The following is a 25,870-nucleotide window of genomic DNA, read 5'->3' as shown; positions in this document are numbered from 1 at the left end:
TGATTCATTGCACACTAACTGAAATATTTCAGGTCTTTTATTGTCTTAATACGGATGATTATGTGCTCTCTTTCAGACTCTATCCTTGAAAACTGGCTCAGAGTTTATCTGTTCTTTCTTCCTAGATGAAGCCACTAAAGGAGCTACATCCATTAACATTTACTTTTCCTTCCCATAGAAAGTACTCCTGGATCAGTGCTTCTGTGTTCTTTTTGTGTCTCTGCTCTGTTCTCTCAAACTCCCAGTCGATCGTGGCAGATGGCCGCTCACACTGAGCCTGGTTCTGGTTCTGCTGGAGGTTTCTTCTTGTTAAAAGGGAGTTTTTCCTCTCCACTGTCGCTACATGCATGCTCAGTATGAGGGATTGCTGCAAAGTCAACTCCAGCAACTGTCCACTGTCTCTACATGCTCATCCAGGAGGAGTGAATGCTGCAAGTCACTGACTGGATGCAATCTGCTGGGTTTCATTAGATAGAAAAACTTTTTATCCAATTTGAATAAATAACTGAATCTGACTGCACTGTTCAATGGTTAGGATTAATTGGAATGTATGAACCTGACTTTTGTGAAGTGCCTTGAGACAACATGGGTTGTGAATTGGTGATATATAAATAAAACTGAATTGTATTGAATTACATACAATTTAGGAGGGCAAGATGCAGCAAATCGGCAGACTTCTAATAAAGCTGGAGTTTGACGGTGTCTTTGTCTGGACCCTTAAAATGTGTGTGTTAACACAATGCCAGGAAGGATAGACAACATCAATGAACCTGGAGAACCAATTATTGCTGCTCATAAGTCTGTGAAGGGTTATAGTCACACCCAAATAATTTTAGATGCATCAATTTTAGATGCATCAAGCAGATTTTTCAGCAGCAGAACACCATTCCCAGTCTTCTCAGAGTTGGATATACCCGCAAATTACCCCAGGCTGAGACCACACAATGTTGGGAGAAACTGTTCAAAACACAAGAGCCCCATTGCAGATTCTACTGACCACAGTTAGCATGTCAAATGTAAAGAAAGACTGAACAGTGTGACTTGTTTGAAAGAGTTGGCAAACAAAAGTCTCGTATCCCAACAATGTTGCATCTGAAGTAACTGCGTGACCTCTGGGACAAAGTCCTTTGGACAAATGAGACCAGAGTAGATGTTTGGCTGTAATGCACACTGACGCGTTTAGTGAAAAGCAAACCAAGCATATCAGTGCAAACACTTCAAACCAACTGCGAAGCACAGTGGTGGAGGAGTGATGATTTGGGCTTATTTTGCCGCTGCAGGACCTGGCGACGTTTCTAGTTTTGTATGCATTTTTTATAACATTCTAACCGTTTGTGCAAAAAATATTAACCTGAATATTAACCATTCAGTCAGTAAGGCCAAAAACCCAAATATGCATGGATATAAAATTAAAATCAATGTCTGGTTTGACAAATCATGTCAATTGTATAAATCATAATGAAAACCATACTTTTCCAGACTGCACAGGAACTCTGTTCAAAGTACTGAAGAGTCAAACTTGAGCTCATCTGTCTAACAGCTAAAGATTTGCCAAAACTGGGTCAAGCAAGCAATGAAAGAAAGTTGTAGACGATGGAGCCAACATTCCTCACTAAAACGATGTGAGCTGCTGATAAAGTCAGACAGAAAATGAATACTTGAAATTAATCTTTTACATTTGTCTTCGTCTTTGGTCAGTAAATAATGGATGAGTGTTGCATCTGCTGTGTTTTTGTATATCTGTGGTTACATTTAATGACTTTTTCCAGTGAGAACATCAAATGAGAAGAGTGACAGTAAAGATGAGGGAGTACAATATAAAACATCTCTGCTCTTAACATACTCGTTTATTAAGCTTTAGAGTTTAAATGTTCTTACCATCAGGACATGGACCAAGTTCCCAGTGATGGAGTTCCACACCTTCAGTGTCAAATTATTGGCTGCCGTGATCACAGTGCTGTCATGGCGATCCCACGCCACCATGGTAACCTTCAGCTTTGTGACCTTGTCTTCCAGTGGAGGAGGATTGTACTTCCTGGGGGGAAGGTAAGAGATGGCAGTAACACTGGCTGCAGGATTTTTGCTTTGTTTTACAAAAAAACTAAATACAAGGCAGAAAAAAAACTGTCACACGAAGTAAAAATTAACAAAAGTTTTATGTCTTACCTAATTATCAGCTAATCAATGTTTTATGCCTTTAAAGTTTGTCTTTTTTATTTATACCAGGGGTCCCCAAACCCTGGACTCTGGTCCAAATCCGGACCCAGACAGTGTTTTGTCCGGACCACAAACTATTTTCCAGATATAGACATTTTATTCCTTTCCGGCTGCTGTGTCTGACTTCCGAACAGGCGCAACGGACAGCTACTGTATGTGTCAGCGACATTCTGGTCCACACTCCAAGCCAGCTGGTGGCGGTAATGCAACCTAGCGTTTGGCATACAACGATGGTGGTGCACAGATGAGTGAGTAAAAGAAGATGGCTTTGTCAAAAATTTGTAAAGTGGACTATAAAAATCACACACTTAACGATGAATGGACAGAAGCATATGTTTCCTTTTAACTACCGTCGGGTGTAAGTTCAGTATGCCTTATATGTTCTGAATCAGTTGGACTTGTAAAGATTGGAAATCTAAGGAGACATTATGAAATCACCCATAGTAACTTCAACCAAAGCTACATCCCTGGGTCTGACTGTAGGACAAGGAGAATAAATGAACTGAGAGGACAGTATGAGCGAGCTACACGGCTGATAACACGTCTCTTACAACGACAACAGCGAGCATTCGAGTACTCGCTGTGAGTCCAGTGGATTTTAGGAAAATACAAAAAGGCTTTCACTGACTGGGAAATGATCAAAGAGCGCATGAAAGCTGTGGCAGAAACACTTACATGGAAAAGAATGACAACAACTTAAGGAAAAGGTTAAGTAAAGTGCCATGCCTGCCACAAGCACAGCGAGGAGAGCAGGAGAACTTTTATACCAAGATGTACTGACCCAGCTCGACTGTGCCATTCAAAGTGTGTTTAATATTGGTACTTCAATTGGATTGCACTTTTCTGTTCAGCAGATGATTTCATGGGCATATATATAATTGGTCAATAGTTAAAAAACAAAAAATCTGGTGTTAAATGTTATTAAATGTTAAATAAAAATGAAAGACAATATTTTTGTCAGTTCATGTTTGGACCCCAAAGTGTTTGAATGCTGTATGAAGTAGTGGACCTCCTGCTATTTTAGTTGGAGGCCCCTGATCTACACCATTAAAGAAGAGTTAGATCCATTTGAGACTGGAACCGTATCTTTTTGCAAACTGAAGAAAGAAATCAACCTGTGATTGCTGTCCTTCAGTAAACTAAGAAAAATCAGCACATCTAAAAGATTTAGAGATGCACCAAGAAATCAGCCAATCCTCAGCCCTGCCTGGTGCCAGGCCAGTTAGAAACCGACAAATCTAACTTCTTTCTGATCAGCGAAAACGTCACACCTCGTGCTAACAACAACACTCTTCCGTGTGGAAGTTATTACTGCAAGAAGACTCAATGTTAGTTTTTAAACACCTCGATGATAAAAGCTAAGTCAGAAGGAAACACAGGCATATAAAAACATTTTTTACAAGATAACTATTTTCTGCAGTCTGTTAGCTGTTCACTTAAGCTGCCACAGCTTAAGCTGCTACAGCAGAGGTGTGGACTCTGATGAATGCTGGACAGTTCGCTCTTTTGCAAATTGACCCCAGAGCCGAGCTAGGATAACAGGAAGGCTGAATGGAGTACTGCAAAGTTGATCTGTTTAAATCATTTTAGCTTTGAAGCTCTGTCTGACAGGATGCTGGTTTTGGAAATGGTTGCAGCCTTTTAGATATCTATATTAGTTTAAATATATAATCTGAACACAGAGGCTGCTGTTTACAGTTAGCAACACTAAAATGTTTAACTGTCTTACCTTAACAGTAACTGTTAAGGTAAGATACTAAAGACAGTTTAAAATGTTAGCTTCAAATTGTATTTTCTTTATTTTAAAACTCTTTTGAACGCTCCTTTTTGACGAAGCCTGACCCAGACACATTAGTATTTACTAATTGTATAAACTCCAGTCATGGTGCAGAAGGCTCAGATGTGTTTTCTAACTGTATGCGTATTTTTTCCTTCCCCAACACAGTTCACACATATTATCAGCTGGCTGAAAAGAAAATAACAGAACAGAGACATTGCAATAGATTTTGGAAGTGGAGAACAAACTACTGTATGGCGAAAATCGTTAAATAAACATCTGATGGTGTGTTATCATTAATTCCCATCTTTGATCCAAAGCGAGCCATTGCAGTACCCCTCAGTAAAGTTTGATGCTGCTTAGACAAAAAAAAAAAAAAATCTACTGGCTCGGTTCTGCCTGCTAGAAATTGTTCTCTTCGACACAATGTAATTCTCACAGCAAAGTCCCAGAAAACATATTTTATCTTTAGAAACAGCCATGGTGGCTAGGCAGTGATTTAAAGACTAGCCCTGTACTTATTGGAAGGAGCTTGTAGCTCTGAACATGTCTGATTGGCTGAGTGTTTCTGGGTCTTTTTCTTCCAATTTTCTAAGTGACCTAAGGTTCAGCCTCCATTGTTGCTCATCAATTTTTCAGAAGTAACAATTGTATCTATTTATGAACCCAATACTTCATTTCAAGTATTTATGGCTGCTTTATTCAGCTGGCAAGAGCTGCATATAAAGGAAGCGGCAGAGGAGGAAACAGTGACCAAATTTGACAACAAAGCAGTGATCAGAATCAAAATCAAATCAAAGTTGCTCTATTTTATTCTTGAGAGCTTTGAAGCTCTCCCTGTCATTAAACATGGTGGATTTGGAAAACTTATAAAAGAAGGATCTAGGTACCTTCGGGAATGCCGCCTGTATTGTAAGTATTATTAATGAACTGCATCAGTCCAATTTACCGTTATATTACCAGGAATAAAATTTTTTTTTTCTTAATTACAAACATAAACAGGGAAGCACAACTATGTTTTTCCTCAAGGCCACAAAATTATTTTAAGCATCTTTGGTAGCCATGCACACACACACACTTACCCAGGCAGTTTGGTCTGCATATCCAGCAGAATGCTCTTCCAACCCTGAGGCTGCAGCTGCCAGATTCGAGCTGTACCATCTCTACTGCCACTCACAAACCTACAACACATAAACATATATGAAGTACACATTGAAAAGGAATACTAGTTCAGCATTACACCATAAAACATTTTCCTTCATGCATACACACCAAATAAAACCTAAAATCCAGTTCTGTGTACTCTCCTCTACATCATTTGTATATTTATGTGCCTTTCTCACTGCTTAGATTAAAACAACTCAGGGGAATAACATAAGTATTTTTGGTTCTGCAAACCCCATACAGGCACATTCAGTTCAACAAGAATAACTGCCTTTCCTTATGTGCGGTGTATGAGAGTATAACAGCATGTATCAAGCATTAACTAAAGGTGGCGTATTCTGCTGACAATCAAGTCGCAGCACCCAGAGGTTCCATTAGAAACAGCACTTCAACAGCGCTGCATTTCAAAACCTGATATTTTTACTATGTAGCTCGCAGACACCTACCTGTCACTGCAGTGTGAAAACTGGATGCTGTCAACTTTATCCTATGTAAAAAAAATAAAGGAAATGCCAGAACATACACTGTTATTTTAAACAAGTCATATATCTGGAAAAAATCTATTACCAAATTTAATCCACAGCTTTTAAATTGCATGCACTTATAGAAAATACCATGAATCTCACTGGCAACTGCTGTTTTAATATAAAAAAAACAACATTTTATGAATCTTGACAACAGACTAAATACATTTTTAATGAAATGTAATGAACCACATGCACCCACCGTGTGGGACTCAAGCTCAGAGATCTTCTCTGGTTGACCTGACCCAAAGTAGTACACCCTAATGATGTGATCAGTGCTTCCTGTGGCAAGGAACATCCCACCTGGACACAAAGGGAAAGGATCAGCTACATACTTCAGGGTTTAAAATCGCTTTGTAGTTATTTCTGGAGCAATTTTGTGTTATGCTGTTAGCAAATTTGGATAGTTGGAGGTTTACATTTATGTACATGTAAAAATATATAGTTTCGTTTTTGTCTCGCATGACCAGCACACCTTCTACATGTGGTTTTTCCACTTCACGGCAAATTTCAAACAGCACCTATAATAGTTTTCAACTATAGCTTTCTTGTTGCCACTCTTCTGTATGGGCCGGATTTGTGGAACGCCCAGCTAGTAGCTGTCCTGTAGACTTTCCAACAGGAGCTGTCCATCTCTGTAGCTTCTTCTTGCACAGCTTGTCAGTTGCTGTGGACAGCCATGTCTCGGTAGGTTTGCAGTTGTGCCATGCTCTTTCAGTTTTCAGATAATAGACTGAACAGTATTTTGGGATACGGTTATTGTTTTAGAAGCTATGTTGGTTGCTTTACATTTTATTTAGGGGTATCAGCGTAAAGAGGGAAGAATATAAATGTACACACAATTTACAGTTGTAAACTGACAAAATCAGAAAATATTCAAGGGGCGTGACCACACTGAAAAAGGTGAACAGTGGCTGTTTCAGTGGTCATAATGTAACGGGTGACTGATGGTTCACACATTTTTGAATGGGTCACAGGCATGTTCAGTTTTTGAAATAGGAACACTAGCAATGGATGATGAATAGATAAAGTGAAAGCCTAATTTGTAAAACCGTCTGAGTGAAATAAGACATACAGGGGTTGGACAATGAGACTGAAACACCTGGTTTTAGACCACAATAATTTATTAGTATGGTGTAGGGCCTCCTTTTGTGGCCAATACAGCGTCAATTCGTCTTGGGAACGACATATACAAGTCCTGCACAGTGGTCAGAGGGATTTTAAGCCATTCTTCTTGCAGGATAGTGGCCAGGTCACTACGTGATACTAATGGAGGAAAACGTTTCCTGACTCGCTCCTCCAAAACCGCCCAAAGTGGCTCAATAATATTTAGATCTGGTGACTGTGCAGGCCATGGAAGATGTTCAACTTCACTTTCATGTTCATCAAACCAATCTTTCACCAGTCTTGCTGTGTGTATTGGTACATTGTCATCCTGATACACGGCACTGCCTTCAGGATACAATGTTTGAACCATTGGATGCACATGGTCCTCAAGAATGGTTCGGTAGTCCTTGGCAGCATCTAGCACATGTATTGGGCCAAGGGAATGCCATGATAAGGCAGCCCAAACCATCACTGATCCACCCCCATGCTTCATTCTGGGCATGCAACAGTCTGGGTGGTATGCTTCTTTGGGGCTTCTCCACACCGTAACTCTCCCGGATGTGGGGAAAACAGTAAAGGTGGACTCATCAGAGAACAATACATGTTTCACATTGTCCACAGCCCAAGATTTGCGCTCCTTGCAACATTGAAACCAACGTTTGGCATTGGCATGAGTGACCAAAGGTTTGGCTATAGCAGCCCGGCCGTGTATATTGACCCTGTGGAGCTCTCGATGGACAGTTCTGGTGGAAACAGGAGAGTTGAGGTGCACATTTAATTCTGCCGTGATTTGGGCAGCCGTGGTTTTATGTTTTTTGGATACAATCCGGGTTAGCACCCGAACATCCCTTTCAGACAGCTTCCTCTTGCGTCCACAGTTAATCCTGTTGGATGTGGTTCATCCTTCTTGCTGGTATGCTGACATTACCCTGGATACCGTGGCTCTTGATACATCACAAAGACTTGCTGTCTTGGTCACAGATGCGCCAGCAAGACGTGCACCAACAATTTGTCCTCTTTTGAACTCTGGTATGTCACCCATAATGTTGTGTGCATTTCAATATTTTGAGCAAAACTGTGCTCTTACCCTGCTAATTGAACCTTCACACTCTGCTCTTACTGGTGCAATGTGCAATCAAGGAAGACTGGCTACCAGGCTGGTCCAATTTAGCCATGAAACCTCCGACACTAAAATGACAGGTGTTTCAGTTTCATTGTCCAACCCCTGTATATCACGCTGTAGCACACACACCGCACACCTACTATAAAGCTAGTCTTATTATTTAATTATGTCAGCTCTGACAGCTTGAAAAGGTGTTCGGTAAACAAAGCAAGTTGACTTCACCTGCGCTGAAGGAGGAGCAGATCATCTGGACCCCAGGTCTGGACCGCTCCGTGAATTTACTGGGTCTCTGGCTGCAGACACATAAAGAAAATAATTTATAATCCGCATGTTATACAAATTCTTCAGGAAAGCTGCATATCGCAAACATGCAAACAAAAGAACTGGCATATCGGCAAAATGTTTCACTGCAAAGGGTGTGAATGTTTTTCCTCACCCAAATTTGAGTGTGCGAGCATCCCACTGCCAGAAGCAGATGGTGCCGTCTGCTCCGGTAGAGGACAGGTAGCGCTTAGAGCCACTACAGAGAGGCGAAAACTGCAGCGAAAACCGATTAAGAGGTTATTGATGAGCATATCAAACACTCTGGTGACATATCTCTGAAACCTTTTACATTTTGTCATCTTACAATCACAATATAATCGAATGCATTTATTTGAATTCTATGTGGTAAACCAACACATAATAGTGCACCCTTGTGAAGTGTATGTTATATGTTCGCTGCATCACAATTTCTGTCAGACTTCTTATAGTTTTCCTTCTTCTTGTCACTCTTCCAAAAAGGGTCAGATTTGCACATTTCATGACTAAAAGTCTTTTCCTTCAACTTCGCATTAATGCTTTGCTTTGTCTATCACATAAAATCTCAATAAAATACAATAAAGTTAGTGTTTGTAATGTGAGTTGAAGGAGTGTGAACACTGTGGTACGGTGCTGTATCAGAAATATTTGCAGAAAATAGTGGAATACTAAACCAGTATGCAGGTTTGAAATAAACTGGTGCAGAGATAAAAAGAAGTTATGTTCTGGCCAGATAAAAGAAAAGCCAAAACGTGGACAGTGATTAAATAAAGGACATGAGGCTAGAAGCAGTTTTAATTAATAATTGTTAAGAAAGTAGTGTTTAAAAGGCAGTGAAAGGGCGCGGCGCTGATGGTGTGGGGGTTAAACGCGCGTCCATATACGGAGGCTACAGTCCTCGAAGCGGCTGTCCCGGGTTCAAGTCCCGGACCCGGCGACATTTGCCGAATCTCTCCCCCTCTCTCTACTCCACTTTCCTGTCTGCCTACTGTCAAAAAATAAAAATAAAAGCCACTAGTGCTGAAAAAATATCTTTAAAAGGCAGTGAAAGGGTCTTACAGTTAAGCTGCAAGACAACTTTTTGAACAAAGTGCATTATAGTTAAGTTTGATCTCTCTTCAGCCCTGCAGAATATCATGATTGCAACAGATCTCAGAGTCCAACATCATAGGGGTGACCGTGGAAATGGTGGTAGAGGTTCGTCTCAGTCGTTGTGTCCTTGGGCAAGACACTTCCCCTGCCTTGCCTCCTGATGGTGGTCAGAGGGCTCGGTGGCACCGATTGTATAGCAGCCCTGCTTCTGTCAGTCTGCCCCAGGGCAGCTGTGGGTACAACGTAGCTCACCACTGTCAGTGTGTAAATGGGTGGATGACTGATTGTAGTGTAAAGCCCTTTGGGTCTCTGGGGACTTGATAAAGTGCTATTCAAATACAGGACATTTACCATCACAAGACGGTTTTGTGACTGAAACAGTCTAAAATTTAGGACAAATCAGAGTTGTCTAAACTCTTCGCTCACATGGGGCTTTAACAGTATATAAGACAAACAGAGTAGAGAAGAAGGTTTTAATTATTTCAGTGGCTTTACAATCAGTCTTCTGAAACAGTCAGATCCCACAGACCTGGACTCCCCCTACCTGCAGAGAGGTGATGGAGGCTGCATGCCCCTCCAGGACAGCCAAAGGAGCGCAGGTTTGTAAGCACCACACTCTGATGGTCTTGTCGCAGGACCCGGCGGCGATCATGGTGTTCTCGTAGCTCACGGCCATATCGGAAATCTCGGCAGCATGTCCCCGCAGGGTCGCCAGCAGACGGCCGTCGTCGGTTCCCCAGATCTTCACGAGGCAGTCATCCGACCCCTGGCAAACAAACAAAAAAAATGCAAAAACATGTGCTTGACAATGTACCATCTTTTTAAATGTAGTCTACAAATGTTTGGTGGATTGAGGTCGGGGGCTTTGGGGAGGCCTTTCAGGCAGCTTAAAGGAAGCTTCCCAAAGCCAGTTGTGATTTGTGTTTGGGTTGGAACGCCCAATTTTGTCCAAGTTTCAACCATCTGACCCAAACCATTCCCCTCAGATAAAGGGAGACTGGTAAGATGAACCAAGAAGACACAAACGCATCATAAATTGGAAGATGCTGGGACACCAATACTACTGTCCACAGCAAAGCTCCGATAAAAAGGAAGTTCCTTAAGCAACCTCCAGCTCAACTTTAATTTGCAGCTGTCCACATTTATAACTGCCTTCTGGAGAAATGTTTTATGGTCAGACAAGACAAAGATCGAACCATTTGGCCACAATAACAAGAAGAATGTTTGGTGGAGTCAAGGTGAGGCTTTCAAACCTCAGGAAACTGTAGCAAGTGTCAAACATGGTAGTAAAAGTATCATGCTGAGGGCCTGTTTAGCTGCCAGTGGTGCAACGCACCAAGCTGGTGGAATAAAGGAGGACTAACTCCAAATTCTTCAACATCCCCTCAAGCTAGCAGTTAAATGGTTGTAACTAACCCAACTGGCTGGCCCAACAGGGAAATAATCCCAGACATGCATTCAGACTGGTTTCAGAAAACATTAAGCGGTCTGACATTGACCTCAACGCTTTAGAAAATGTATGGAGCAGCCCTAAAAGCCAGACCCATAAACAACTAAACTTCACCATTTCTGATAAGAAAAGTGCTCAAATATCCAGCCACAATTATTCCAGGACTTTGTTGATCTCTAAAATTTGTTACAATTATTTATTTTGCAAATACAAAATAGGGTTGTATGTATATATTGGAATTTATTGTGGATTAAAGAAAATCCACAAAAAATTCAAAGTTTTTCTTTTTTTAAATAATTGAAATTGTAGGTTTAATAATCATTACATCCTGAACAGAAACTGTTAAAATGTATCACTAAAAGTCCAAAAGGAATAAGATCTTCATCCCAGTGGTGAGTGTATATTAACTTTACATGTCTTTAATTTAATGCAGGAAACATATTTTGTATCTACAAAGAAAACATAAAACAAGAAAGAGTTTTAGCAACATTTCTGTCCTCTTTTACATTGTAATAAGGTCCACAGAATACACTAATGTATAAATAAACTGAACTTAAACACTGAGGTTGTTGGTGAACCTCTTGAGGCCATAACTGTGTTAAAAGTTCTTCTCATACAAACATGCAGAGTGCTGTCTGCAGGAAAACGTGATCATAAACAAGAAGAGCAAAGCTACTAAGTACCCAGACAGGCTGGCCTGCAAGAAGCTCTCCTCACAAAACACAAACAGAACAGAGTGGGGCTGTTGGATTATGGGAAATGAATTCATGATCGCCATTACTCTGAAATCAGGATTTTCTATCTCACTAAGGAAAAAAGATCGATACACTAAAACAACAAAAAATGTATATATACTTGCAAAGTAGAATGTGGCCCAAATAATATATATAATGTTTGCTTTTTGTCAATTATAACGGTCTGTGAGACTACAATGAAATTCAAATGCGACTGGAATAAAAGTGATGTAAGATTGCCAGAAACAAAAATATGTTAAAAGTAAAAAGTATGGTTAAAATGTCAAAACATGTCTCACTTTCACACAAAAAAGCACTGTTCTGGCATTTTTACCAAATGGCAAAATCAGATAAGAAACATCTTGAAGAGCATCAGAAATCACAGAACATTAGAGCATCACAACAAATCAGATCAAGAAAAAGAGATAAAGAAATGTGAATGCAGAACCTAAAAGAAATATGGTCGACCAGAGCTCGCTCCATCAACATTCTTTACTCTACACAGAAGATCAAGCGCTCAATTCAGACATGAAACCTGAATACCTGGATGTGATCCAGCTTGTTGGGGGTTAAAATGCTTGTAGATTCAACACGGTGCCAGATCCATCTGGGCCTTGATTAAGATCTCAACATAATTTAGACACACAACAGGTTACTGCTATCATTAAGATGCAAAAACACAGCACACAGTTTATTTGCCTAAAAACGAGAGGGTTGAATTCTACTGGATGGATGGATGGATTAAGCCATCTTCTTGTTTTTCCAAAACATTTTCCAACTATACTGACAATCTGATTTATCAAAATAAAAGCCTAAAAACTTTGGAAAGAGAAATATAAAAATAAAAGAAAGAAAACTGCGACTGTTACAGAGACTTTCCATCCAAACCGAGTCGCCTCGATGTATCGTTTCCAACGCCCCTGATAATGAGCTCCGAATGATTTCTGACTTATCTTACACAAATCAATCAGAATGCCTGCAAAGCAACTGCATAAGCAAAACCGCACAGACTTGGTCATTGAATGTAATGACCAGAGATCATGTTTAGGCCACGCACATGACGATCTATTAATTCATTATTTGGAGGCTGCAGCCGAAAGACTGAAGAGATCCAAAAATAAGCAAATCAACAAATAAAAGTGATGAGAGAAGACAGCAAGAGAAAAAAAATGAGCACAAAGGGAAAAAAGGCAGAACGAGAAAGTGACAGAGGGCGAATATGAATTTTAATTCTGGCACTTAGCCAGCCCCTCAGAGGAAACATTTCCTCCAGTTAACAAGAGAAATAGCAGGAAGAGGAGCGAGGAGAGGAGGGAACAAAGAAGGGACAGGCCAGGATGAAGATGGGTTAGAGAAAACGGGGAATGGATAACAGACGCAGAGAGACGATCTAAGCCCCCCTCCCTCCTTCGCAGCAGCCAGCCATTTTTAGAGATTTAAGGAACAGATGCTGGAAATGGTGTAGTGCAGCAAGCAGGGTTTAAAGCAACAATCCAAGCAGCAACGTTACACCCACATTGTCCTACTGTTTGATCAACACTTAATTCAGCACACAATGTGGGATCTGTCACACAAATCATGACCACTAGCTTAAATATGTTTGATTTATTTCTTCTACGTAAACCCTTTAACTTCTGTAACGTAACCAGAAACGACCTCCTAAAGCAGTGGCGGCCAAAGTTTTTCTCAAGCAGGTCAAAATCGTGAAATTAAAAATACTCGCATGCCACAATAAAAAAAAAAATTGAAGTTCCTAAAAAACTGCTAAATAATTTGGGGAATTTTTTATTTCACCAATAAATAAAACATTCAATATTTTAATTAAACAAAGAATCAGTAAATATTTGTAGATCTGAATAAAAAGGGTCTCACATTTTTTGTGAGTAAACTGTTCTTTTAAGTCAATAAGGATCAATAGGATCTAATCATGCGTCACTCTTTCTTCAAAACTACTTCCTTCTTGTCAAGTTTAGTGAATGTGTTTCTCAGTAAAAGTCTCTTGGTATTTGCAGTTCTACTTTCTACACAATCAAAACTAAAGCCGAAACTTCCTGGCAAGTAAAAGACAAAAACCTTTCATCAGAACACACACATACCCACACCAACAAATGGAAAAAAAAAAAATCTGCATCCTCACTGTGAAGATGCGGCGGCCCGTCCGGTCGAATGTTACACAGTACACTGACGACAGGTGTCCCAGGATCCTCTTGTGCATCTTCATGTGTTGGTACACCGCTGTGGGCACCAGTTGACGGAGGCGGTAGGAGCCGTTCAGTCGACGGCTGTAGCTCGTCTCCACTGGACAGAAAGAGAGAAACCATTTCAGTAAGGGCGGGTATCTGTACACAACTTGCAGAAGAAAAAAGTTCAGGCGTTGGGTCCAATCATGCTTCTCTTGGCCGATACCAAGTTCCGGGTTTCTTTGAGGTCTGACCTGCCAAATTTCCTTTTGATACACTGTATACTGACCAGTTGATCACTAATAAGATTCAGCCATGGGAGGACAGTCTGATTCTGATCTCTGGCAGACTGATCGGTGCATCTCTGTCACTTACTGGTATCAAGGCATGTTGGGGATTTCAAAAGTTGAGATTTCAAAAGCACAAAAATATTGTTCCTAAAGCCAAGTAATGAGATGCAGCAGAAAGTTTTGAAGAACTGGACCTTAGCGGAGCATAGAGTAACGCAGCATTGCCCCTCTCCCCCCTATTTCTGTGCACTGCTTGTCACCTAACTGAAAGAAGGCTGATACACTATGACTTCCCTCACAAAGACTACAAATTCAGCAGTACGGTCATTGTGGGAAAACTAAAGCAATGCGGGTCATCACTCTGTTTTAAAACTTCAGTTGGCAAGCTACGAGCAGAACATGCCTCAAGCAGCCAGGTTGCAGGCTGACTACTGAAGCAAACAGCCTGACTAATTATCAGCTAATCTTACCTTGTTATACTTGTGTGTTCAACCCATATTTTAGATATGATTCATGAGTCAAAATCCAAAATAGCAACCAACAAATGACTGTAACTGTAATACTTGATCGTACTTTTGCAGCAGTAGAAACAATAGTTGTTTTTCTGCTTTAAGTAAAAAAAAAATATTATTAAATGTTGGTGTAAATATGGTGTATTTTTAATCAAGGTTACCATACTGTGATGAACCTATAGTAGATCATACACCTTCAGGATAAAATAAATAATAATTCAAGTGTATTCTGTACCAATATTGGGTGGACTCCCATAAATAATAGGTGGCTCTGGGGGTCTTCCACAGTGTAGTGCTGCCAACGCCGAACCCTTCCACACAACATGCTTGCAGCCTGGAGGGACATAAGAAGTAGAAACACTCTTAGCTTTGTCTGAACGTATGTAAGCCCCCCATCTTCCATATTTTTAGATGTCATTCCCAAATGTTTCTATGACATCCTACACACAAGTTAAGGTATATCTACAGGCTGTGTGCATGTGTATACATTAAAAGTAGCTCACGCTCTGCTCTTGCACTTACTCTTGCTGGTGCGCAGGAGATTCTGCCTGCCGGCCCCCAGAAGGCTGGTGAGTCCCGGCACGCTGGCGGGGACCTCCCTCTCCAGCAGCGGACAAACTCTGGAGCAAACCTGCAGCAGGTGGTCCGGAGCGACGTGTCTGTAGAGCATCACCTGAACACAAGCATGCATGGAGGTAAGCAACCACAGCGAGCAGGACACAGCTCGCCACGTAGTCACCCTGATGATGTAGATAGTTTAAGGTCATTCAGAACCTCTGAGAAGCACAAGCTTGAAAATAGAAATGGATCACATAAATTAAAGTCATTAATTGGTAATTATTAAAACATGAAAAAATATCAATCAGTAACATAATTTCTATTACTATTATTATCTTTTCTATTAATGCTACGACTATTTACTGCCTTTGGAAATAAGATCAATTTGGTGCAAATGATCAAATTTCTTGCCATCTTGGCTTGTGGCGACATGAACGTATCACAGCCTGAGAGAGCAATTCAGACAATAAAACTGCCTTTGACTTGTTTCGTGTTCCTGCGATCGCTGGATATGGAAAATAGAAAATTCTAATAAATTTACGTAAATTTAATGAGGAAAAAAAAAAATCCAAACTGACTGAGAATGTCCAATTTTTTTCTATGTTTTAGAGAAGAGCAGCTACATAACACTGGTTCAGCTAATTTCGAAGATAGTGAGGAAGTCTAGAAAAATAATTCGGTTGTTTATATGCTGACAAAGTCACTTTAAAAGCATCATAGATACACCAGTAGAAGTAAATTGCCACATACCCTTCTGACATCAATGACTGATTAGTAATGCGATATAAGGACTGCTCAGATTTCCTTTAGCATTATGTGTAAGCATAATAACTGGTATCAAGGCCTACTGAGTTACGATTCTAAAACCTTTGTTCATCATGCATTCATGTGGTTTAAAATCCTTTTAATAAAAGCAGAAGTTTCTTATTCTGCATGGAGCACAACGTGGCACAGTGCGGCACCTACTTCTTGCTACGCACTGACTAATTAACCAGCTACTAACAGCTTGTTTTACTGGTGTAACTCTATAAAAAAAGATATTATATTAAGCACAACTTAAACTACTTTATACTACTCCTTAACTCTAAATATCCAAACGAAAATAACAAATAAATGTTATAGATAACTTTTATGATAGCTGAAATATTTTACAGTTAACATAAAATAATTGTTGCTTTTCTCTTTTAAGTAAAAGGTATTAGATCATGTTGTAATTTTTTTTCTTTGTAAATATTTCTGATACCATGATACCATAAAACTCTGGTATTTGAACTCAAGATTATCACACCCTGGGAAGTGTTTTAACAGAAAGCACTCAGCCTCATTAGTCTTTACTTCATATCACAAGTCATGCCTTATGTGCACGCAAGCTTCAAAATGCTGAACCTTGAGCAGCCGTGAGTTGGTGCTGGTTGGGTCTAAACTGGGACAACCTGGGAATGCAGGCTGGTGATGGACTGATCTGTTATCAGTTATTTTGTCATAAACCTGGAAGCCAAAAGTGACATTTTTATATTATGTACAAAGTCTTGTCCTGCATAACTTTACATTTAAACCCAACAAGGACTATAACATTTAAATAAAGCCACTGCCACCCACTGTTGGTTTATCAAAAACTTACGGAGAATTTCAAAAGCAGAACTGCCCTTTTAAAAAAACCATCAACACCTATTCTCACAGGCTTTCACCACAAATTAACCGGCCGAGGCTAACAAAGACAACTAATCACAGAGCATATTCTTCATAAATTATATTCTCCCTGGGAAATGCAGAATATTTTAAGCCACGCAGCCCATAACATCACATAGATGGTGGTTTTGAATGCAGATACACTTCAGAGCAGCACAGCAGCAGAGAGTAAGAGGGTCAGGGTGGGGGGCACACAACATAACCATGAGGCAGGAAAACGAAAGAAAAAAAAACAGACTGCTACAAACACAGTGTGTCACTGATTCCACTGACACATGGGGGACTCTCTGACATGGCCTACTTCTGAAGAAACACACATGCCTGAATGACTCAAAGAGCATGAAATACACCACAGGATGAAAGGGAGAAACATATAGCTCCGTGTTCGTTTCAGGACGCAAGATTCCATCTTAAAATATACAAATAAACATGCATCAGAACGATGGAGTTATATTTCTAATCTGGTTAAACAAGCCTACTGTTACACATGAACTCCTCAAGACGCACTCGTTTTCTCAATTCTTCACCTGAGCCGCAACCATAACTTGTTCCCCGTGACACACACACACACACACACAGATACCCTTTAATTGCTTTCAATATCCTTGATGGCGCCGAGACGTGATCGGTGTTGCCAAGCACATATTAGAGCCTGATCTACGAACAGCACATTAAAAAAAAAAAAAAACACACACACACACCCCCATCTACATAAGTGAAAGATGTGCAAAAACAAGTGGCTCCATTTTCCTTTAGAAAGACACAAGAACACACCCCCAACCCCAACTGCACCAACACTGAACACATGGCCCCTTACACCCACTGCAAGTTATCCTTATTTATTCTTCATCCCTTTTGCCACCTGGTGTAACATTGAAAACATGAAAATAGTAAAAAAAATAATAATAATACCCTCCAATTCTGATATAAATTACTTGACGTGCTTTGCCCCAAAATGAGCCAATCATTAGTCACTCATGAAATAATCAATTCATCAATGGATCATTTTTGTTATAAGATAATATAATTTGAAAAGCAACGTTTCTAAAATTCTGTATTGCGCTTCTGATCAGGTGTATATGGAAAATGGAAATAATCAAGCATCTCATTAATCCCCCCTCAATTAATTACCCATAATTAATATTGTTAATTACAACAATATCAATGAGGTCTGCGTGTGTTCTTCATCGCTGCCCAACCCCCCTTTGAGAGAGAGGCACAACACCGAGATCTTAAACGCCTCAGCACCCCGATCGCTTTCCATTCGGTCTAATAATTAAAACAAGGCATGATTTTTCTTTTCCTTAAACACTATATAATACTGGAAATCATACACAATAGAGCGGAGAGAGGCTGAACCGCTAAAGATGGGAGGAGGAGGAGGAAGAGGAGGAGGGGAGGAACGGAGAGCCAAGCAGGAAGAGCGAGAAAAAGAAACGCAGTCGGGCAGAAACACGCTGTCAATAATTTTCTTTAAACGTCTAGATTTATTTCTGCCGGAATTCATAGCGATCACCTTGGATCTCTACCCGCAGGTTTACGTACAAGTGAGAAAAATATCCGCAAACCTGTGTTTTCGCCCTAAATGTGTCGCGGTCCAATCATCCCATATAAATGTTAAAATAAAACAATTAAAAGTAGCAAAATTAATGAGCTGATCACTTCAGGCAAGCAGCCTAAGACGTAAACATGTAAGCGAAAATAAATGGTCTCCACGCCCCCATGAGTAAATTGGCGCTTATAGCCGAGCCTGGGGTTGTTTACATGCTAATTAGCCTTTAAATTAATAGATCTAAAGCAAGATATCAGCGAAAAGTTACCTCTCATCATCATCACATGAGCTGATCTCGCTCTTCTCTTGCACTCCAACTTGAATCTTAAGTTCTCCTAAACAAAACTGCCTCCCTAAATGGACTCCACACCGAGCAGGAAGCTTCAACAGAGCAGCTTTACTATATCTGCTGTTTATATCTCCCCATAAAAAAAAAAAATAAATAAACCTCATCTTATTCAACTCTTGCCCCATGCACATAAATGTTGGTTCTATGCAGGACAAGAGCGCCTCCATCTCTCCCAGGATTGTGGCGCAGGGAGTCCCTCCTCCTGATCCTGGTGCTCCTACACCACACAGCACTCGTGACGTATCAACATTTCGCACACTATTTTCCAACAACTATTTAAACCTTCTGGATCTGCGAGGCACCAAACCCGCACACCAGCCTGCACATGAGGTCGGGACCCGACCCAGGCAGTGTTGCAAAACAGACCCCAACCAGGAACCAGCTCGCCCCAAGAGTCCTTTTGGGTTCTTTCTTTGCCACCTGATTTAAAAATTGCGGGAAATTCAATTTTTATTTTGCTCTCTAAAAACTTTTTCCCTCGGTTATAGAGCAGCCTTACCAAATTTTTGTACGTCCCGGGGTGCTCCTGCCCTGTCCAGTCCAGCCTTCTGGGTAGCAGCTAAAATAGAGAAATAGTGTGCAGTGTGACCATCCACTTGATAAATATGTGGAGTGATGTTTTAAAACACCAAATGATAATTCAGAGTAAAGGCAACATCACACAGTACAGTGCAGAGAGAAGCATCTCTCTCGTAGTGCTGACTGCTTACCTCCTTCTCCTCCACCTCCCTTATCAGGGTCTGAAAATAGGATAAAAAGGCAAAATTACACCTCATGACAATTTTGGACATCTCCTAAATTAACCTAAAATGCAAAAACACCAACCTCGGCAGCTTTCTGGCACGGTCCAGCCTCTAGAAACCGGGCTATTAGGAAGTACAGTTCTGGTACGGTTGGAGGGGAAGAAGAGGACGGGAGCTACGTTAGAAGAGGGCACCGAGGAACATTTTGGGGGCTCTTAAAACAACCGTGACACACTCCCCGTTCTCACTTTACTCACCAGAAGTCAACTGCGCGATGTGTGTACTGTCTGAAGCCATTTTGGGTGTTGTTTGCCAGGGCAGCGCCAGAGCTTGTGTGCTGGGTCTAGGTGGCTGCCCTGTAGCTGTCACTGTTTATCCACCAGGAAGAGGCTGCCTCCATTCAGCCTCGCTCGCACGTAGTCCCGCCTGCGTCGAGTATTCATCCGCCGAGCGCGAGCTAGTGCGTGCCGTACGGCTCGCTGCGCAGAATAACGTTCCTTAGATGTGACGGACAAATGGCTAAAATCTGAATATATTAACAGCCTTTTCTGCTGAATGTTATTTTCAGTGGGTTTGTTTTGTTTTGTTTATTTGTATGAATCCCCCTCCCCCTCAAACGAAAATCGCGGACTCATACAAACAGCGCGTTGCGCTCACGTCTCTGTAGAGTGGAGCTAGAAATGGCAGCCTGCGAAAGCAGAGGACACATTGCTGTAGCGTAGCTGTTACGACGGAATGAAACTGTATTTAGCACATTTTGTGTAAAAAGTATTATACAATTGTAATTTAATTGAAGGTGTAGAGAGTGTTGCGTCATTTCTGCGACATTAGTCTATAGAAATTGTTGACTCCCGTGTCCGTAAAGGATTTACAACCGTTCAATGTAACTGTACATTGTTTTTTCTCTGCAAATGTGTGTTTACTTTGCTCGTTGTTGCTGTCTTGAGTAACACGACGTGTAACTAACACACCCACTCTGTGTGCGCCGTTTGGTGGGGAAGTCGTCCATTTCTCTTCCAAATATTGCTAGGCAGTAAAATGGGGGAAGGGTTGGAAAAGGGGAATGCAGCTTAATGAATGAAACCCCGTGAGTAACAGCAATTTAATAACAATGGAGACTGATGCAAGGCTGGCCATCAAGGAAGATTAATAAGAAAACTCAAGAGACGATGACAACACCTTAGGAAAGGTGTTAGTTTAGACTTTTTTTTTTTTGGGGTTATTTGACCTAATATGTTTTTTAATATACACTATACGAATACACTAAATAAAGCAACTATTCTATTTTTAGTGACCATGCTCAATGCTTTCTGTTTGATTTTATTTTCACAATGAAGGGTCTCTGATAATTATTACTACCCGCAAATCTGCTGTTTTTTCAGGTGTTTTTATTAAGGCAAACATGGGAACCTAAAAACGTTAAAAGAAAATAGTGCTCAACATCTCACAAAAGTTGAATACAACCTGTGAACTCAGGTTGATTTACAAAAAATAAACTTCTCATAAAGCCTAAATAGCAGGCCTGCCATTTTATTTATGCAAGATTAAAATATTCCAAATATATATCTAAACACGAGTTTTATATCACATTATTCAAAATGCTCATAGACCCTTTTCTCTTTTTACCAGGAAACCCCAAGCTGTATGACACATTCTTTGCTTGCAATAATTTTAGAACAAATTACTTCCCATATAGCTGCACGTTCCTTAGTTATAAATGTTTCCAGATCAGAGGCTGCCAGTAAGATTGCTAAACAGTTTATATATTGTGCCTTGCAAATGTAGTCATACCTCCTGAACTTATTCACATTTTGTCATGTTACAACTACAAACTTTAATCTACATTATTGGGATTTTAGGTGATAGACCAACATAAATCTTTGAGGTGGAGGGATAATAATACAATAATGATGCAAATAAAAATCAGAAAAGTGTGGTGCGCATTTGTATCCAGCCCTCCTGAGTCAATGCTTTGTAGAACCACCTTCCGCTGCAATTACAGCTGCAAGTCTTTCCATGTTTCACAATGGCAATGGTGTGCCTTCAGGGTGATGTGAAGTGTGACGTATTAGTTCAGTGTTGGCCTCATCTGTCCAGAGCACCTTCTTCCACCTGTTTTCTATGTCCCATACATGGGTTGTGGCAAACTGCAAGAACATGGCTTCTTCTGCCTTTCGTCTTGCCAGTCTTTCATAAGGGTTGCATTAGTAAAATGTATGCCTAATTCTTCTTCCAACATTACCATGGGCCTCTTGGCTACTTCTCTGAATAATGCTCTCCTTGCCCTACATATTGATTTAAGTTGTGGAGCATTTATTGTTAGATTTGCAGTGGTCCAATTCTCTTTTTCAGATAATGAATGAACAATGCTCCATGCAATGTTCTAAGCTCTGGATATTGTTTTATAACCCAGCTTTGCTTTAAGCTTATCCACACATTCATCCCTGCCCTCTTTGCTGTCTTCATGATGCTATTTGCTCACTAATGTTCTCTAACAAACCTCTGAAGTTTTCACACGACAGCTAGATTTACGCTGAGATTACATTACACACAGGTGGGCTCTATTTACTAATTCAGTGAGTCCAGGAGGCAACTGGTTGCACAGGATTTTATTTAGGGGCCAAACGTAGCCAATTTTTATTTGTAAAAACTTTAAAACTATGTATCCCTTTCCTTCCACTTCAGAATTCTGCACTAGTTCATGATGATCTGTCACATAAACTCCCAGTAAAATACACTGAAGGTTGTGGTTATAACATGACACAATGGGGAAAACGTCAAGCAGTGTGGATAAGAAGCAAAGCTTACAAGCACACAGAGACTTGACCTTTGTGTAGTGTATGTACACAAAGATGGCTACCATTTAGTGCACACGCAGCACCAAATTACTGTTGGTAAACCTTTCATATCTTCGCCTCATGAACTTATGAAAGTAAGCTTAAGTATAAGCATTACATTTAAAACATGTTGATAAAGAAAACAATTGTAATTTTCATATATTTACTTGGAGAGAAGTTGGCCTACAGTTAATATTCTTACAACCTAAAAAAAACAAATAAAACAGGTCTTTTCTCTTTCCTGTTTTGATGTTTTTGAAACTTAAAAAAGAGCAAAAATGACTTAAAACTATTGCTTTCCTTGTTTTTTTCAGTCATCCAAATTGTATTGTAAGAAATGTATATTTCTGACTACTTAAAAAGCATAATTTTTCATTCACCAGAGAAGGTTTACAGTGTCCAATGTTCAATCTATTTTATTGTTAGGTAATATCTCCTGACACTTATTTACCAGTAACAAGGCTTTATCCAAACATGGTGTGATGCATTAAAAATACCCCCTTACTGATTTCTTCTGTTTATTCTGTTTTACTCTTAAATATTTTAGATCATCAAACTAATTTTAATATTAGACAAAGATGACCTCAGTAAACACAAATGTTTTTTTTAAATGATGATTTCATTTAACAAGGGAAAACAGCTATCCAAACCAACCTGGCCTCTTGCATCTATTTTTAAACCACATATAAACTGTGACTAACCACATTTTTCTGACATTTTTTTAATTTCACATAACCTTGATTACTGCTAGACAGGTACAAAGAAGAAATCACAAAAAATAACCTGTTTGACATCATAAATTAGGTTAAAAATGAAACACAATTGAAAGAAAACAAGGAACAGATGACAAACAAAACAAAACTCATTGTTATCCCAAATGCTTGATTGGACTTCTCATCACCAATGGTGGTACAGTTTAGCCCCAAACTACTGCTGGCAGATTCAGATTTAAAATTGTTTTCTTTTAACCAAAAGATTTTGTTCTAACAGGAAAGGAGACAGGGTGAAGAGACAGGAGAGGACTACTTGTCATCACCCTAGTCTTTAGCTCTCTCCACAGATTATCCATCAACTGTTATTATTGCTGCCAGTCAGAAGAAACATGTTTAAAAAAATTACTTTTAAGTTAAGCCAGGGGTCTCTAATAGGTAACCAAGGGTTAGGATTAGGGTAACTAGAAATAAATGAAAATTGTATTGCAATAGCATGTTCCCACAGTATATAGTAAAAATTCAACCTTTAATTTAAGTAAATTTATTCAGCAGAGATAAAACTCCTGTGTTAAGAAGTAATTATTTTTTAGCAAAATCACAAATGGCATATTTACTTGGAGCCCTAATAATCCCTTTAAAATAAATGTAGTTGAAGCATTGTTTTAATTTGTAAGTTTTTGAACTGTTTGAAGATGATCAGAAGTATTCAGTTATTTTTTTATTTGTTTCCCTGGGAAATTAATATGACCTGACATAGAGGCCAATTTGTTTTAGGCCCCAGGCCCGGTTAGGACTTTTCTCGCTACCTGCCTTAAGGAGGTTAAAGAAGCACACTGTTGGCAAGTGCTGCAAAGAGTGGCATCTTGGGGTCGCAAAGTATCCATAACAACCATCCAAACGGGGCATTTGAATGAAAAACAAAAAAAACAATTTCTGCCCTATCATCATATATGTATATGTAAGGAGTTTGGAAAACTGTACTGGGACTTTAACTGGAACTGTGTGTTTTGGTCAGATGAGACTAAGATTGAGCTTTTCAGCAACAAACACTCCAGGGGGATTTTGCATAAAACACAAGATGAATATTTGGGAAAAGCACCCAGATCCCTCTGTTGCTTCTTTTAAGAAGCAGCTGAAGACTCATCTATTCAGACTGGCTTTTAACTAGTGCACTGCTGTATGGCGTTCTTCTTCTTTTATGTTTTTATCTTCTGTGATTCTAATGCTTGTTTTTATTGCAAAGAACTTTGCAGTTTTTGACCTGTAAAATGGGCTACTTTAATAAAGTTTACTTTACTTACTTAGTGTTGAGTTTGGTGGAGGATCTGTGATGCTCGGGGGCTGTTTCTCTTCCAAAGGTCCTGCAAACCCTGTTAAGAGTGCATGGCATCATGAACTCTTTGAATCACCAAGGTATTTTAATAAAAATCTGGTGGACTAGAAAATGTGTTCTCTTGGCACAGAAATTGTTTAGCAGAGAGAAAATTAGCCTTATTCTATGGTCATCTCAGCCCTACCTAAATCCTATAGAAAACCTGTGGAGGGAGCTAAAAAGAAAAGTGCATGAGAGAAATGTTATAGGTGAAATGGTGGCAAAAAGGGGTTGTGCAAAGTACTGACAGCAGTGTTACCAATAATTGTAACTTTTTCATGCAACTTTACTAAAGGTCCTAACAAATTTGTCTGCATTATGTTTTGTTCAGCTATTTTGTTTTCTTGTCATCGGGCTGCAAATCATGTGCATTTTCAAATTAATTTATTAGATTTCTTCACTCCAAAAATATACAATGTTCCATTCAAGGAATTTACTCCTGTCATCCAAATAGGGCTTAAGTAAAACTTTAAACTTTAACCAGAAAGCAAACCAGTTTCATACAGATCAGTAGGTATCTATAGAACTAGATAGGTTATCTCTTTTCAAATCACAATTTGAGATTTTGCAACTCTATATACATTTTATTTAATAGGAGGGAGGTGAAAAAAAATGTTTGGACCATAAAGCTTGCTGACAAATGAAGTGACATGGCCACAAGGAGGCAACCTCATCCTGAGCCGCCCAGAATGTCACAGCAACACAGTGGAGTCAAAGTTTATAATGACAGAGAATACACAAACAGACGTAGTATTTAATTTACATGGAGACATTTTAGGAGCAAATAAAAACTTAATACACTGTTGTGCTTTTAACTTATATTGCAAGCCCTTGTTAACTAAGACAACAGTATTTTTGTTTCTAGTGTGCATCGTCTTATCAGTATCATTTTTAAGACATCCCAGTTTTATCACACAGTTTATTAAAATGAACAAAAGCTGCAAGGGGCTTCAATCCAATTAAATTTAACAGTTCTTCCCTTTGTCATAAAAATTTATAAACACCACACATAAAAATGTTAGTATTGTGTCTTTCTATAAATGTCACAATGGAAGTTTTTACTTCTATCAGTTGTGATTTGCCACATGCTTTAGAATGTCTCATGTCCAACCAGTCAGCAGTCAGGTTATAGGGGTAATTTTGGCTTGTTTAATTCATGTGAAGATTATATAATTGCACAGTTTTGAAATTTTGACTCAGTGTTCTGTAAGGTGTTCAGAAATTATCACTCTGTGCGTGCTTTACAACAGAAATGACTATTGGTCTACGGGCTCGAGCGACAGATCATCCCGCAATGAAGAGGCCAAATGGTTTTACTGGTCCCACCACTCTAACAAACGCTGACCTTTCACTTCCTGACACAGCAGTTGTATTTAACACTGCCACGTGCCCCTGGCGACCTCCCACACACACAAAGGTGTAAAGATGCACACAGACATGCAGCGGTGGCTTTGTCCTGCTTTAAAAAGTACTTTTAAACCTGAACACATTGAAACGGCTCTCTGGAAGGCCATTGGAAGACCCCCCCACAGTGCCTTGCAAAAGTATTCATACCGCTTCAACTTCTCTACATTTCGTCATTCAACA

At 39.7% G+C, this 25,870-nt stretch overlaps 1 protein-coding gene across 3 annotated transcripts in view; it reads right to left on the bottom strand.

Moving 5' to 3' along the window:
* LOC124881831 (pleckstrin homology domain interacting protein) overlaps positions 1–19,772 on the bottom strand; it is a 54,301-nt gene extending 34,529 nt beyond the window's left edge. The window contains exons 1-14 of one of the 3 annotated variants that reach the window (XM_047387655.1): positions 19,619–19,772; positions 19,444–19,502; positions 19,329–19,358; positions 19,118–19,177; positions 14,993–15,143; positions 14,706–14,804; positions 13,626–13,786; positions 9,849–10,070; positions 8,349–8,449; positions 8,135–8,205; positions 5,885–5,985; positions 5,605–5,645; positions 5,077–5,175; positions 1,879–2,035 (exon numbers count right to left, since the gene is read on the bottom strand). In XM_047387655.1, coding sequence (XP_047243611.1) covers positions 1,879–2,035; positions 5,077–5,175; positions 5,605–5,645; positions 5,885–5,985; positions 8,135–8,205; positions 8,349–8,449; positions 9,849–10,070; positions 13,626–13,786; positions 14,706–14,804; positions 14,993–15,143; positions 19,118–19,177; positions 19,329–19,358; positions 19,444–19,502; positions 19,619–19,658 — 1,392 coding nt within the window. In that variant the 5' untranslated portion in view covers positions 19,659–19,772. Of the gene's footprint in view, positions 1–1,878; positions 2,036–5,076; positions 5,176–5,604; positions 5,646–5,884; positions 5,986–8,134; positions 8,206–8,348; positions 8,450–9,848; positions 10,071–13,625; positions 13,787–14,705; positions 14,805–14,992; positions 15,144–18,537; positions 18,736–19,117; positions 19,178–19,328; positions 19,359–19,443; positions 19,503–19,618 lie in introns of those variants that run through there. The other 2 variants (XM_047387654.1, XM_047387656.1) reach the window with 2 other exon arrangements.
* Between the last annotated feature and the right edge of the window lie 6,098 nt (positions 19,773–25,870).

This window comes from Girardinichthys multiradiatus, chromosome 15 (genome assembly GCF_021462225.1).
Source record: "Girardinichthys multiradiatus isolate DD_20200921_A chromosome 15, DD_fGirMul_XY1, whole genome shotgun sequence".
NCBI lineage: Eukaryota > Metazoa > Chordata > Actinopteri > Cyprinodontiformes > Goodeidae > Girardinichthys > Girardinichthys multiradiatus.
The sequence above is the reverse complement of the archived record's forward strand: the minus strand, read 5'-3'. Positions and strand labels throughout refer to the sequence as shown.